Source organism: Filicampus tigris, chromosome 21 (assembly GCF_054856515.1).
Source record: "Filicampus tigris isolate MCC_2025a chromosome 21, RoL_Ftig_1.0, whole genome shotgun sequence".
In the NCBI taxonomy this organism is placed as follows: domain Eukaryota; kingdom Metazoa; phylum Chordata; class Actinopteri; order Syngnathiformes; family Syngnathidae; genus Filicampus; species Filicampus tigris.
The window spans coordinates 6345798-6361761 of record NC_141237.1 but is presented as its reverse complement, the minus strand read 5'-3'; the positions used below and the strand labels follow the sequence as shown (position 1 = coordinate 6361761).

At 43.1% G+C, this 15964-nt stretch overlaps 1 protein-coding gene across 1 annotated transcript in view; it reads left to right on the top strand.

The window, feature by feature from the left end:
- Window positions 1-15494, top strand: part of map3k22 (mitogen-activated protein kinase kinase kinase 22) — a 31834-nt gene extending 16340 nt beyond the window's left edge. The window contains exons 6-18 of the mRNA XM_086021346.1: window positions 3496-3595; window positions 4538-4654; window positions 4916-5030; window positions 5488-5621; window positions 5967-6040; window positions 7063-7124; window positions 8667-8738; window positions 9152-9322; window positions 9740-9888; window positions 10066-10197; window positions 10904-11033; window positions 12069-12246; window positions 13095-15494. Of these exons, the coding sequence (XP_085877472.1) occupies window positions 3496-3595; window positions 4538-4654; window positions 4916-5030; window positions 5488-5621; window positions 5967-6040; window positions 7063-7124; window positions 8667-8738; window positions 9152-9322; window positions 9740-9888; window positions 10066-10197; window positions 10904-11033; window positions 12069-12246; window positions 13095-13332 (1672 nt within the window). The 3' untranslated portion in view covers window positions 13333-15494. The remainder of the gene's footprint in view (window positions 1-3495; window positions 3596-4537; window positions 4655-4915; window positions 5031-5487; window positions 5622-5966; window positions 6041-7062; window positions 7125-8666; window positions 8739-9151; window positions 9323-9739; window positions 9889-10065; window positions 10198-10903; window positions 11034-12068; window positions 12247-13094) is intronic.
- The last annotated feature ends 470 nt before the right edge of the window (window positions 15495-15964 follow it).

Here is a 15964-nt window from a genome sequence, read left to right as displayed (position 1 = left end):
ATGCCTGGGATTTTGTGTCAGGAGAAGGGAGGAGAAATCACAGTTACATGCTCGAGTAGCGCGAAGAGAAGGAAACATTTTTCGGTTGACATTTAGCGGGGGCCTTGTGTTTCGGGCTTGGGAAGCTGAAGTCTCACGAGATTATGCCAACATCACGCTTTATGATGGGTTGAAAGCCAAATTTGAGGTGTACTTTTTTGAAAGAAAATGTTGGTTTCATCTAAATTGCTCATTGGTCTTTTGAGGGTTCTACTTGAATGAGCATTTTTTTGTAATAAGCCCTCTGGAAAATGGGTGGACATTACATAATAGGTACAGAAAAGAGTTGGTAAATTATTTTTATCGTATTTAAAAATGGATATTAAGTGCCAGTAAAATATATATTAAGAAAAAATACCTTGAGCAATTGCAACAATATTGAACAATATTGCACCTTATTGAGTTAGGAAAAAACACATTTTACAAGAACATTTGAGTTTTTCAAGAAAAAAAAATGAAAATTGAGAAATCATAATTTCATATAATTATATATTTTCTAAAAAAAGATTCTTGTAATATTCATAATAATAATATTTTTATATTTAATGTAATTATTCAAAAAGGTTCACTATATTTATTAAAATATACATATTTATAAATTAGTGTATGATTTAATTTTTATGTAATTATTTTCTTTTTTCAAATGAATTAAATAAAATTGGAATATTCTATCAATAATTATCAGTTTAAAATGCTCATGTATTTTATTTTTGCACAAACATCCCTCCATGTATACGTAGTGCAATATTTAATTCATCAAATATTATATACACATGTTGAATTTATCAAGCAGATGTGGACGTAAATGTACACAAGCTCATTGCTTCCATCAATGAATAAATACAAATACCTCTCCATTACCATGTCAAGCGTCTTTCCACCGCAGAGTAGTTTTACTTTATTTTAGTTTTACTACATTGTGGTCTCTTGCACTGCATTTGCGAATGTTCAAGTCTTACTTAAAACACGGCCTGTGCAGTTCTTATTTTACGACAGCCTGGAACAAATGAATCCGCTTCCCGTGATTTGGCCGCCGTCGGCCGGTCTGCCTGACTCAGTAGAACCGCGTCGCCCGTCCACAATGGAATCTAATTGGACCGTCTCTCTTTTCATTGGCAAGCAGTTCAGGGCAGGAAATGGGAACGGAGTCTTTTTTTTTTTTTTCCTCCTTTGGCTTTGTGCCTGAAGGAGCGCTCTTGAGCTCTCTCTGAATATGTATACAGCATATATACATTATGATTTTTCTGTGTGTGTGTTTGTTCTTAGTGTAGCCTCAGCTCAAAAACAAAAAAACAGTTCTAGATTACAGTGAATCAAGCAACTGTGAATCAAGGACTGCAAAAAAATGTCCTCGTTCCGCTTGTCACGTGATTTTTTTTTTTAATGATTGAAAGGCAAATAACCGAATGATGAAGACAAATTCATCTGAATCTGTGCACGTTTGGCTTGCAGAGCTTGTGTGCAAACTCCCGCATGCTTGCTTTTGACAGGAAGGAAAGGCATATCTGTTTGGAGCAGCATCCTCTAAGCAGCTCTTTATCACACACTTCATCTGGGAGTATAAACAGAGACGACGAGTGTTTAGTTGTGATCTGCAGGCCTGCCCTGTCTTCCCAGAATCCTCTTGTCCAATGAGGAAACCAGCGAGCGCTCATTAAGATAGGCCGTCTTCTCCTCTGATGGGGAAATGACGTGGGTGAAACGAGGCTTTATTGTTTTCCCTCGATATCAGTTAAGCTCAAACTTTGCAAGCTTGGATGTTGAGGGAGGTACGTAGAAGGGCCCCACCGATATGGATTTTTAAGGAGTCCGCTGCCAATTCCGCATCCGCGAATTTAAGCATTGAATGACTGAGCTAGTGCACCCCTTCTCCCCTGAAAACAAAATCATCAAAACGAATCCTTTTTGCATACTTTTAGAGCAGTCTTTTCTCATTTTTTTTTCCCAAGGCGTACCCCCTTCAACAACAAAATAAAAGCTTGCTTAAAGGCATTGTCATCAAGCTGCTCTGAACAAACAGTTTGATTGGCCGAGGCGTGTTGCAACACACGCGATTGTTGTGTGTGTTTCCTGTGTGCATACTTTTACTACTACCGTAATGACCCAAAATGTTGCACAGGTTAAATTGCAAGTGTGGCTCCAATAGTAAGTGCGCTTCTGCACAGAAAAGTGAATACGCGCACGCGCTCTCCTTTTGTTTTCTCAGGCCCGTCAGCGTTATTTTCTGTAAATACCTCAGCGTCTCTCTTTCTCTATCTTTCACTCTGTAAGAGACAAGGGAAAGACAGACATCCTGCTGCGTTTTGCTGCCGCTCCACTTTTTCTTTCGATTTTTTTTTTTTTTTTTTTTTTTTTTTTTAACCACCCCGCTTCCTCTCAGGAAGTTTCCCATCTGCCTTTGTGTGTGTGTAAGCTGTGGCTGGGGATGATGAGGGGGAGGCCCGATGGTGTCGAAGCGGCTGCCGACATGCACCCTGATTGCACGCCCTTGCACCGATTTATTTACTTCCTTTTATTTGCAAACGTTTACGTGGCACCGATAACAAAGCACACGGGCTCGCACACGTAGGCGCAGAGCATACGTGCCTTTAAGACGGCGCCTCGGCGCTACGTGATTGCTCGTGGCAGCGGAGCATCACTTAACACCCACCTTCAACATTTTGAGTATGGCGCACCCCATTTCCCCTCACACGCTAGAAATGTTGTCACAACAAAGTGTTTTGAATACTTAAAAGGGAAGCTCCAACTCAAACTTTTTTAAATGAGATTCAAAATGATTTGTTTTGACTTCTTTTTAAGATGAGAGAGGGGAGGGCTAAAGCAGCTCTTGTCACGCTGAAGGGGGAGTGGTGCTTAAAATGTTTGGGAAAGAATGCTCTTAAAGAGTTTGCGCACCCCCTCACCTCTGCCGAAACCCTGGAGAAAAAAGGAAAAACAAAACCGGCACCATAGCATCATTTAGCATCAATCACATATCAATTAGTGGCAAGGACAGTGGGCTCCCACCACAACCACTTCCTGCTCTCCCAACGTGCTGCAGTACGTTTTAAATAGCTGCAAAATTGCTGATGCGAAGCCATGCTTCCGCTTTAGTATTTGATTATGTGCAAAAATGATTGCATGAAGAAAATAAACTGCAAATGTTAAGTAAAGTTAGATTTCAAATGACAGCACACCCTGAAATGTTACACATCCTGTACAAAGGAGACAAGTCAAATATGCAGATTCCCCCGAAACCACACAAAAAAGATTAGAATGAAAGCCTCAAAGCAATCAACTCGGCACCGATTATAATCAACCATCTATTATAATCAAATTTTACAAACAATTAAACAGAAGGTAAGGTTTGTACTTCCCAAGGCCAGGCATCCGGCAAAAAGTCCTGATATTTGTTCGCATTTAGTCCAACCGGATTGTTAATTTTTTTCTTGTATTGGCACCTCTCATCCCTCCCAGGATCATTCCATTCCAAAGGCCGCTGAAGATCAAGGAGCTCCTCCTGAAAGTGACCGAGGCCTTTGGCCAGCAGATGGACATGTTCTTCATGGAGAAAGAGGTACTTTGACATATGTTTGCCTTGTTATTGAGGAAATGGAAACGTTCAGAGGTAGTATGTCGATAAGTGACTTGGGTTTTTTTCATTTGATATCAAATAAAACAAGAAAAACTGCCACGGCTGGGATCAATTAGGGCAGATCACACAATGAGAAGCAAAAATGTACTGCACCCCTGTCGATGAGATAAAACAACTAAAAAATGACTTATGAACCCCCCCAAAAAACATAAAACTGCCCATAAACCATAAATGATCATAACATCCGGATTTCATGACATCCTCGTCCAAAAAAATACAAGGGTCATCATTTTTTTTTCTTTTTTACATAACAGGTCACCTTTCTACCTCTTGAGTTAACTAATGGTAGATTACACAATGAGTGACAGAAACGGATGGCACCTCTATTTCTGACAAGAATTATGGTCAACCTTTTATCGATTTTATGTCCTCCTGCTGTGAAAAGATCTGGGGGTCATAAATCCATCATTGTTTTTTGCATCCAAAGGTATCCCTTTTTATATCTTGAGTTAAATTAGGGGAGCTTGCACAATGGATGAAAGAAATGGTATTTGTATTGATTTATGACTCTTGATATTTAAAATCTTAGACACTTGGATTTTATGACCTCCTGTTGCCAAGAGGGCAATCATTCACTTTTTAATAGGTAGCACTTTCATTGATGATTCCCAAAACATCCAAATCTATACTAACCAAGATCGAAGGCTAAAATATTTTTGACGACAAACAAAACCATAACAGGACATACATTTGGATTTTATTTGCTCCTGTTGTCAAAAGTAGGCCATAAATCAGTCGTTCCTTTTTTGACGTGTAGTCCTTTCTACCTCTCTTGCGCTGATGCTTTCGCATGTCGTCATAATGGAACAATGGGGGCACACAGAAAAGGTTACCCTGCATGTTGTTTTCTTGTCCTTTTTCAAGCTGCTGCTGCCCCTCAAGAGCCAGGAGGACCTGGACCAGGCCGTGTTTTCTCTCGGCTCCAGCACGGTGACCAACGGTCTGCTCAGGATATTGCTAAAGACCCCCAAGAACAACCATGTGAGACCCCCCCCCCCTGAAATTGCATGACTTTTTTTCATATATTGCAACACAAGAAGGAAGTCAGCCTACTTTTAAAGCTGATACGCATTTAGAGTCAACAACATGAGTGCCACTGTTAGCTGAAGTGAGTCACTCAGAGGAAGCGCACCTTCCTGCGCCCATGTCATGACGTGCGGGTGACATTTCCTCACTTCCTGTCCCACTCCTTGTGCACCCTCACCCCCTGCCCACCCCCCTCAATTACCCGCCGCCCTCCAGTACCTTCAGGTGAACAGCAGGGACAAGCAGAGCGAGATGAGGTCATCGCGGTCGCTCGGGGATCTGAAAGGCTCGCTGCTGAAGGGCTCGGAAAGGGTGCGCAAACACTCCACAGGTGATTGTTTTTCACCTGTCGTGTTGGTGCGCTGCATCCAATTTGATGTGTTGATAACCTCAGTTGTGAAACACTAAACTCCACTTTACAGTGACAGAAATATGATCATGTTTATGATTTGCAACTTCAATCCTGACTGAGTTGGCACACCCCCTTAAAAAATTCCATTCCATGAATTCCATTCTCTCAGTCAGCTTTTATTACTCCTTTTTTTTTCCAGGCATAAGGTAATTAAATGGTGTGCATCAGGGCTGGTGCACCCTCTCTAACTCACAGACACCCTCAAAAATGCCATTCCATTAATTCCATTCAGTCAGTCAGGATTCATTACTCCACTTTTTTTGTAGGTGTAAGGTGATCAAATTGTACTGTATGTGTCAAAGTTGGTGCACCACCTCAACATCGCAAAAGATTTATTTTGCCGTCATACAACTTTCTGTTAACGTCCTCCTCCCAGGTTCCCTGCACACAGGTCGGACGTCTCCTCCCCCAGGGAGCGTCCCCGAAGAGCAGCAGCAAATTGCTCGCCAGGGCTCCTACACCAGTATCCACAGCGAGGGGGAGTTTATCCCCGAGATGCAAGACCCCAATGTAAGCGCACCCCTACAGGTCCAAAAATATACTCGGTAAAAAGAAAAAAAAGATTTATTTTTTATTTTAATTTTATTTTTTTATAGTTATAGATCCGGTTGTCATTAACTTTTTAAGCTACACACCCTCTTCACTATGCTGATGAAGTTGGCGCATCCCTTCTCCCCTGCACACCCCCTAAAACAAAGGCAAACTATAACCTTTGGATACTTGGATACTTCTAGAGCACGTTTTCCCAAACATTTTAACTCACAGATCCCTTCAGAATCATGATTCAGACACAGTTGACACACCAGTCTTGAGCTTGAGCATCATGAATTGCACTCAGTACTTGTCATATTTCAGATGTTGGATCCCTTCGGGAGTGCTGGCAACTCGCTGTCGAGCAGCTGTCAATCCATCGACCAAGCGCTTGACAGGTGAGGCCTTTGTTATGCTCTCGGCTCATAAGACGCGTTGAAAGGTCAGCGCGGAGCGGATGGACTCGGGTCATTTTAGCTGTTGCCACGGCGACACAACTCTTTTATCTGGGCGCCCGGATTCCACCGCCATTATCATTAGAGGGAAGACAGGACATGAGAGTGGGGCACTAACGAGGGGAGTGAAAAGGGAAAAGAGAAAAGGGAGGCCTGGAGAGCGAGCAAGCGGTGGGCGGAAACGGCTCCTACCTGCACGAGGCTTATCTGCGCTCCAGGCCGCGCGAACAATGGCAGGAAACCGGCGCATTGGAACTTTTCCCTGCGAGCGGGCATGCGTGCCCCCTTATCCAGGGTCTCGCGGCCCCCGCGACGCCCCGCGGTCAGCAGAGACGTCACGCTTCTCTGACGGGTCAGCCGGGGGAGGGGCGAGGGCGGGATCAGACAGATTTAGTGGTGAAATACCACACAGGGTTGGCGCGCCACCAAATCCCCGCACATGCTCTCCTTCCAAGTCAAAACAAAATATTTGGATTGTTTTAGTGGAGACTTTTACAAACTGATTCAGCAACGCACCTCCTTGAAGATCTCTATAAGAGCTGGTGCACGCTTTCTCCCCTGCACACGGCCTCAAAAGTCAAACAAAGCCTTTTGGATAGTTTTAGAGAAGCCGTCAATATCCTGACAGGCAAAGAAAGGATGGAAAATGGAGCCTGAAGTGCTTGAATTCCACCTTGGAACAATTGTTGTAACCTGACTCTATTCTTATATTCTGTTTATTTTAATCAGTTGTATCCACGTGCAACACGAGCTTTTGCCTCCCGCTTATCACGTCGAATTCAGAACGTTGTTGTTTCACATCAGTTAAGAGTCAAAGCTTTGTAGCTCCAGCGCAAAAGTTGTTTTTTGAAGAACTCCACTCAACTCAGGAGCTCATTTGAAGATAAGGAGAGTTGGGGGCGGCGGGGGAATGAGAACGGAATAGCAAATGAATTTTCTTTTTCCATCTCTTCTTGTCGTTGCAGCCCGCCTTTCTCGCAGAACAACCGCGACAATAATTACCTGAACCTGAACTACGAATACAAAGGTGAGTTTGCACTAAAATGGCATCCTGTGCTCACACACAGAGAAGGGAGGGTTATATTTCTGTGGAATCTTTCTGAAGGTGTAAACAGTTCAAATATTGTTCAAATAAAAATAGAATGTTTCTGAACTGAAATAATGTGTAAGACATTTTTATAAGGGTGACGTAGTAAGAATTTGAAGTGATATGTGGTACGTTTATGTTTTAAACTACAGTACTAGTATGTTATTATAAACATTTTAGGGTGGTGGTGCCCCAATCGCTCGGGTTTTTGGTAGTCTTGCACGACATTATTTTGGACCTCAGGAAAATATAAAAAAATGATGGAACTCCTTTTCTCCTACAAACCAAGGAGGCGCAGTATTACTTTGAAGGTTTCTACTAGGAGGCTGACTGTGGCACGTGTTTGTGCACACATACACTCGCCTAATGTAAATCTGTGCCTGCTGAACACTCCACTGTTTGTTTATCATTCCCCGTGAGTCAATTTTTCCTCTCCATTGCTCCGCCAAACACAAAAAAATAACTCCCCGTCGCCACGGGAGACGGCCACAAACATGAGAGGGGAGCAAGGGGGATGGATGGGACAGGCCGCGTCATCTGACAGCTGCTTTCAATTGCCCGTGGCTTTCGCTGCTCCTCTGTTTCGCGTGTTTACGTCAGTACTCGTCCTCCACCTGCTTAAGGTTATGGTTGCTCTGGGCTGGGTGCTATAGGCTAAGCTAGCAACACATGACCTCACTCTCCTCTGTGGGAATTCTACCATTCCTGTTCCTGTTCCTGACAAGCTAGCCGCTGGGAAGACATGTTGGAAACTAGGCGACTAGTTCGCTAGTGACCACCTGCTGGTTGACAATCTACTGGAGAGACTAGTTAGCTAGTAATTAGCTACTGGAGCAACTACCCCCCCTAGTACCTTGCTACTGAAGCAACTGGAGCTAGCCACTCAAGTGACAATGGAGCTAGCCACTCAAGTGACAATCTGCTGAAATAACTAGGTACCCAATGGCTAGTTAGTTAATACCTCCAGAAGCTAGGTACTGGCTACGTAGGCGCTTTAGTAGATTGTTGCTCCAATTGCTAGCTGTTAGTCACTTCTGTACTATGCCGTTGTAGTTGGTAGTTGTTTCAATAGCTATTGTCTCAAATAACTACAAGCTAGCTAGCTACCTACACGCGCCAGAAGATATCCACTAGCTAATTAGTCGCTCAATTAGATAGCTGCAAACTACCTATTCGCTCAAGTAGATTGTCGCTCCAGTAGGTAGGCGCTAACTAGTTAATTGCTCTTGTAGATAGCTATAAGCTTCTTAGTCTGACCAGTTGATTGTCTTTCCAGTAGCTAGCTGCCAACTACTTGGTACTCCAGTAGCTATTCGCTCTAGTTGCCATCTCCAAGCTACCTACTCTCTCCAGTACCTAGCCGTTGCTACCTAGTCACTCCATTGCCTAGTCGCAAGCGACACTTCCATGGCCATTCCTGTTCCATTTATTGTCTCCTCTATTTAAAACAAAACTAACGTTTTTCATTGTCTCCCCTTTTAGGTCGCCATGGGAAAGGCGGGACTTTTCCTCGTCAGTTTCAGTTGCCCAATCGGAGCAAAGACTATGGTGATCGTAAGTATAACAACAATTATCTAACAGCCATTCTTACACTAATATCCTCTTTTAGTGGTAGTGTAATACAGACCAGTGTAAAGAATCTTTTGTCACTGTGTGAAAACGCACACAGTTGGCGACAGTATCCCACAGCATAATTTAAACGGGGAAAAGGCAGACAAATCCCGGGTTGAAAAAGCAGCGTAAAAGGGGCCTCTCAGCCAAGCAATGATTTACATTTCCCTCTGTTGAATCTGAGCTTGTTTAAAAAACACAGCCACCCTGGTTTCCCCTCAGACAGGAAGCTGGGCGACCAGGGAACCGGAGCGTCTCCGTTTGGCCGAGAGGCACCTGTAAAGCAAACACGTGCATGGCCGTATCCCCACATGTGTAAAAAATCATTAATATGTCCAATACTTATTTTCTCACAGGTCGCAGGACACTTCCGCGCAGCTTCATGCCGCAGGAAAACCTGTTTCAGCTGGTTCCCTCCAGCCGCACGCGCAGCTACAATGGTGACGGTGGTGGCGGCCTCCAGTATGGCGAGCTGAGAACGCTGGGACGCAACACAGACAAAAGCTGCCAGCGTGGCACAACCAAGTGTTAGTTGGCTCTTGTATTAAATAAACATTCATTTACCAATAATAAATAGTTTTTGTAATTTAACGGCAAAGGAGAATCTTAGAATAGCTGCTTTAGCTAGCTACTGCAGTGACTAGTCAGTTAGCGACTAGTTACTGGAGTGGCCAACTAGCTGTAGTGTATAGCACGTCACACGAGTGGCTAAAGCGACTAGCTAGTGAAAGGCTGGATACTGGAGCGACTAGCTAGTGAGTGGTTTTCTAAAGGAGTGTATACATACTTTAACGACTAGCTACTCAAGCCACTAGCTAGCTAGTAGCCTAGTATTTTACACTTCTCACCAGCATATAGTCACTGCAGTGACCAGTTAGCTAGCGCCCAGCTACTGGTGTGGCTACCTCATATTCATGACAAAAATGTTTTCATTGTCACCGCAGCCCCACGAGCGCCGGTCAACTGGCGGCAGGGGAAGCTGCTGGGGCGCGGCGCATTTGGCGAAGTCTACCTGTGCTATGACGCTGACACGGGCCGCGAACTGGCTGCCAAGCAGGTGCCCTTCGACCCTGACTGTCAGGACACCAGCAAGGTGAGTGGGGGAGAGACATGAAATAGCTTAATGCTAACATTTAATGAAAAACTCCATAAACATGCTAACTAAAATTTGCATTACTCTCACAGTAATTCTAAACCTACACATTTCTGCAATTTAGGGGTCTGGAACGTATCCTCCTCACTGTATATCCGTCCATTTTTGTGCGTGTAGGAGGTGAACGCTCTGGAGTGTGAGATCCAGCTGCTGAAGAACCTGCGTCACGAGAGAATCGTGCAATACTACGGCTGCCTGCGGGACATGGAGCAAAGGAAGCTCACCATCTTTGTGGAGTTCATGCCCGGGGTACGTAGATAAAAAAAAACAAAAACAAAGGAAAAAGGCGACGTAATTGCGGCGGTAAAATGCCATTTACGTCCACGTCTGTTGAGACGCTGGCGGAAATGTCAACGTCTTCAGACGTCCTTTGTGTTGGCCCAAACGGCTCGCTTTATGGGATTATTTTTTCCCAAAGAGAGGAATACTATCCCTCTGTCTGTTTTTAATATTTACCGCGGCACCGTTTTTATCGCCTGTCTCGACATTTACGCTGCAGTGTGCTGCCAGACGAGGCGATAACACCCCCACCGGTCCTTTAGGTGCAATATTTTAACAGCCAAGATTTAAAAAATGGCAGCACAGTGGACTAATTGTTGGGATGTCTGCTTGTCAGTTTTCAGGTTCTGGGTTTGAATCTTGGTTTAGGCCTTCCTGTTGGTCCACGTGAATGTGAGTCCAGGGTCTACCCCAAAAGTCAGCTAGGGCTATAGAAAATACACAAAGGGTGCGTCAAGTGATGCATATTTTCTCATTTGTCATAGTTACCTCCACCAAGGAAGTTAATTATCTCTTGCATATTTCTTTAATCTGTTAGCGGATTTTAGAAAAGAGTATTGAGGACTGAAAGGAAAATGAACTCTAAACATATGAGGGCGTTGTAAAGTTGTTAAAATATGGGAGTAAAATTGTAAGCTCATGTATTTCTCCTCCTCCTGTCTTTGCATGTGGTCAGGGTTCGATAAAGGACCAGCTGAAGGCCTACGGGGCTTTGACGGAGAATGTGACGAGGAGGTACAGCAGGCAGATCCTGCAAGGCGTCTCCTACCTGCACAGCAACATGATCGTCCACAGAGACATCAAAGGTAAAGGGAAAAAAAAAAAGAAAGATGTATTTTTCCACATTTTCCGCTTGGAAAATTGGCTTCCGGAGCTCGTCAGCATCTAAAAAAGTCCCACGCCGGATGTGAAACGATTTGGTTTAGCGGTTCAGAAGCACTTTGAGTCACTTAACTTGAAATGTAGTGTCTGGCCTGGAAAAAGGAGATAGCGGGTGGCCCGTTTGAGCGTATATGCGGCTGGGATTTTTCCACTTAGAAATGCAACACGGGAGTTGTTCTAAGCACATAGACTTCAGTTTTCTGGCAATGGAACGTTCCCCAAAGAACAAGATTGATTGAGTGCCTTCAACTTCATTTTCATAACTTTGTGTTTCTTCTTATGTTAAGGCTTTGTTCTTGTAACTTTATTACTTTTTCTTTAGAACGTTGCAACTTTATCCTTGTGTTGGTGTTGCTTTTTTTCTTGTCACTCAGGGAATATGTTCTTGTAACGTTACCACTTTAGTAACTGAATGGCTTTTTTCTTGTAACTTTACTGCTCTTTCTGCTCATTTTCTTTGCTTTTTTATTTTCACAACATTAGGATTATTTTCATAGCTTCGCACCTTTATTCTAGTAATTTAAGGACTTTATTCTCGTAACTTCACGACTTTAGTTTTACAACCAGGTGACTTTTTTCTGGTAATGTTGCAAATCAAACCACTTTCTTTGCAATTACTTTGTGACTTTTTTCTCACACCCGTACAACTTTATTCCCGTAACTCTGCGTTATTCTCGCGGCTTAACGACTTCGTCTTGTAATGTTACAATTCACGACTTTCTCATAACGTTATAATTTCATTACTTTGTTCTAGTAAGATTTTCATTTTTTTTTTTTTAGTACTCAATACTCCTTTTTAAAATTCTCCAAGAAGTAACGGAAATATATGTAATGAACCTCTTTGGTGGAGGTAAGCGTGACATGATTGTTACAAATGTTCTTCAGGGTTATTTTGAATGAGGCTGATTAGACTTAAGACTAAACGGCTGCCGGTCTGGCCTGTATTTCCTCTCACCAAGGTGCCAACATTTTGAGGGACTCCTCCGGTAACGTGAAGCTGGGAGACTTTGGGGCCAGCAAACGCATCCAGACCATCTGCATGTCCGGCACGGGCATAAAGTCTGTCACCGGCACACCCTACTGGATGAGCCCGGAAGTCATCAACGGCGAGGGATACGGGCGCAAGGCCGACGTCTGGTAAGAAGTCGTTAGCATTCAGCGGCATTGGTTTTATTTTTGTCCAGTGTTTCATTTTTCCAGTTTCAACTTCCTGAGTGTCCCATTTGATTTGTTTTTGTTAAATTTGCTTTTGGTTGGTTTCAATTGAACGGCAGGGTTTTTTTGACTGCTAGTGGACTTTAAGAAAGGAGAAGAGCACCCTCTGCTGTCCGCCTCCTACACACAGGCCCTGTGAAGCGTCACGTTCCAAAATGAAGCATTAGGTTCACTGAGTCTCTAATTTGCCCGTCGGTGTGAATGTGAGTGTGAATGCTTGTTTGTCTATACGTGCGATTGACGGATGAGCAGTCCAGGGTGGGAGTGGCTTCCGAATGTGGGCAAGCACCACACAAAAAAATGGATGGATGCATTATTGCACATTTTTCTTAAAATTCGGAGAAAATAATAGTGTTGTGTAATATTGTGAGGGGAAATAAATCAAGTTAAAAAAGAACAGTTGTTTTTTTCAAAAATTTGTCAAAATACCAGATCTTTATTTATTTATTTAGTACAATTCAACGCAGTCGGTTTTGCAATTGACTTTAATCTTGTTACTAATATTACTTTATTCTCACAATGAGGAAAAAAAATATTACAAGGAAAAGAAATCTTAACTCATTAAACTGCCAGACATTCTCAGACCCTCTTTTACCCTAATGTTAGAAAAAAATGGAGAAAAATATAAATAAATTCCTGGGATTGAATGGCTGGACTGTGAAAAGACATATAAAAACGTTTTTGGCAGTGAATGAGTTAATTTGATTTAAAAAATCTGTATTTTTGGTGTTAAACTGTATATCTTAATCGTCATGCCTTTCTCACTTCAGGAGCGTGGCATGCACCGTGGTGGAGATGCTGACCCAGAAGCCCCCGTGGGCCGAGTACGAGGCCATGGCGGCCATCTTCAAGATCGCCACGCAGCCCACCAAGCCCGCACTGCCAGAGGGCGTGTCCGACGCCTGCCGGGACTTCCTGCGGCAGGTCTTCGTCGAGGAGAAGTGGCGGCCCACTGCCGACGTCCTGCTCGGACACCCATTCGTCCAGGGCGGCTTTGGCCCCAAATGACATGGCGCCCCGCCCCCCCGACAACCAACACCCCGCTAGAGTGAGCACTTAGCGGCAGAGAGCTTTTCGGGGCCACTGTGCTAGCTTAGCTTAGCATCAGAGCAGCTGTGATTGGCTGTGGTAGTACTGTAAACGCCACTCGTTAGCCTCCGTTAGCAGGCGATATTTTTATATGACAACGCCAAAAAAATAAAGTCGTCCTGTTTTTCGTCATCGAAGCCTTACGACAAGACTGGAGCCTCGGCGATATTGCGGAATGGCCGCGTCGGAGCCGTAACAGGAGACACGTCATTTATTGTTCTTACGGATAATCCATAAAAGTGGAATATTGTGGCGCGCTTTCACACAGCCTGTTGTTGACATGGGAAGCAATGTCGGTGTACCGCTGTCCCGATATCAGAAGCTTCCTGGTACCGTATCAAGATACGGTGATCGTGTGATAATCGATACATTCGAAGATATTATAACCAATAAAAAAATGTCCACGTGACATTAGACAGCGATAATATCGATTCTTGATTCGTATCGATAATGTATGGCAAGACTTAATGCCGATATCATAGTGCTATCTGTATCAGGATACGGTGATTGCGTGATAATCGATATTTTACGTCATTGTGGCATGAATTTATAAGATTGTGATACTGCCTCACGATATGGTTGCTGAGGTTTATCGTTCTATCGGCTTGATTCACAATGTGTTAAAAAATGAATGTGGATTTGTGATGTCAGACAGCGACATCACCAATATTTGTACGGACTGAACGATAAGATATGTCACACTATCGTTTTTATTTTGTCCCACTCTTTACTTGTTGGACAGCGACATCTTTGAAAAGCACTACTGTTGTTGAAATGAAGCTCCTCAACTCACTTCAACATAGTTCCTTGTCTCAAAGTTGGCAGCAAACACTACTTTTGTTCAAATGAAGCTCCTCAACTTACTTCAACATAGTACTTAGGCAAATATCCAAATTACCAAATGCCAAATCATGAAAATACTTGAATGTATTGGCATTTTTTTTTTGCGCTGTGTTAACACGTGATATGATATCATCCTAACATACCACGATACAGCAATGCAATGGCTGCATCAGAGCCGTAACAGCAGCTGGTATTTATCCACTGGTGCCTTTTATACGGAACTGAGCAAAGTTGGGATCTAAGCATCAAGAATCCCGATATTTTCACAATGCCGGTGTCAATTGCTTTTGACAAAACAGGCTGGGAGAACCTTTACACTTCTGTCCTTCCTTTCCCAGCATTCTTTTACCACATGGCCGCTGTCCTGCCTCTTTTACGGCTCTGATTGTCTCCTTTCACGCAAAGATCCTGCAAAAATGACTGTCGTAGAAGAAGAACATTTTTCCCGCCGGTGCCTTTAACACAGAACAAAGTGCAGGCGGGATATTGCCGACACGTGTCACAGCTACGGTATCCTGCAATCAAGCGTCAGTGATGATTGCTTTCAACACAACAGGGCTTTTCCCAGCATTCACCACACGGCCAGCGCCCCGCCTCTGTTACGGCTCCGATACGCACTCAAAATGTCAGCGAGAATGTCTTACGTTATTGTTTTTAAACAAACTGGAGGGGTCCACCTCCTCTCACCGTTAGGATTGTACATTGCACTTTTTGATATCGCGCCACCTTTTTACTCGACACGCCGGATATTTTTCTACTTTTTTAAATACACGTGAGCGTTTCCCACTTGAAGCAATACCGGCGACTCCTCCCGTTCGGAGTGCCCTCACATCCATTCCAGTCCGTTGACAAGTGGCCAAAGAGAATGTTGAGCACATTCAAGTGTTGCTGTTGTTTATTTACAGCCTCTTTTACTTTTACAGTATTCCTCTTTTGTTTTTCCCGCAACCTCATTCTTCGTTGATGGCAGCTTCCAAATCCGATGCAGTCCGATTTCAATCACGCCATTGCCTTCACTTTGCTTTCCACACTGTATATGAAAAAGCAAATCACCCCAAAAAAAGGGGGGGGGGAGGGGTGTTTGGCACTTTTGAAAAGGAACGATCAAATGTTTTTATTTCACTCTCGTCTGTGCCTTACCTGCTTGGAACAATGAATTGCTGAAACTCTTTTATATGGATAAAAATAACCATATATATATATATATATATATATATATATATATATATATATATATATATATATATATATATATATATATATATATATATATATATATATATATATACATACATACACATACATACATACTCTGTAAATACATATTGTTCCGCACTTTTGTATGACATTCTAAATACACAAGAACATAAGCTGTGTTCCACAGTAGATTGTAATGTGACTTAGAGCAGGGTTTGGATGATTGTCTCTTTCCGGGGCTTTCGATCGGGACACACTTTTGTTTTTGAATGACAAAGCCTAAAAAAACCAACAAAAACATGTATCACGTCATTCATCTTTTGTACATTTAACTTAATAAATCAAAGGTCCATGTCAGCTGTCTCTGTCTTATATTTGGGTGTTTATAACCCATGCACCACTTTCTACTTGGCGCTCCCTCTCTCCCACAGACACCTTTTTTTTTTTTAAAGTAGGGCTGGGACAAATAAATAATTTGATTACGAAAAGAAGTTGACGGGTCAGGACGCTG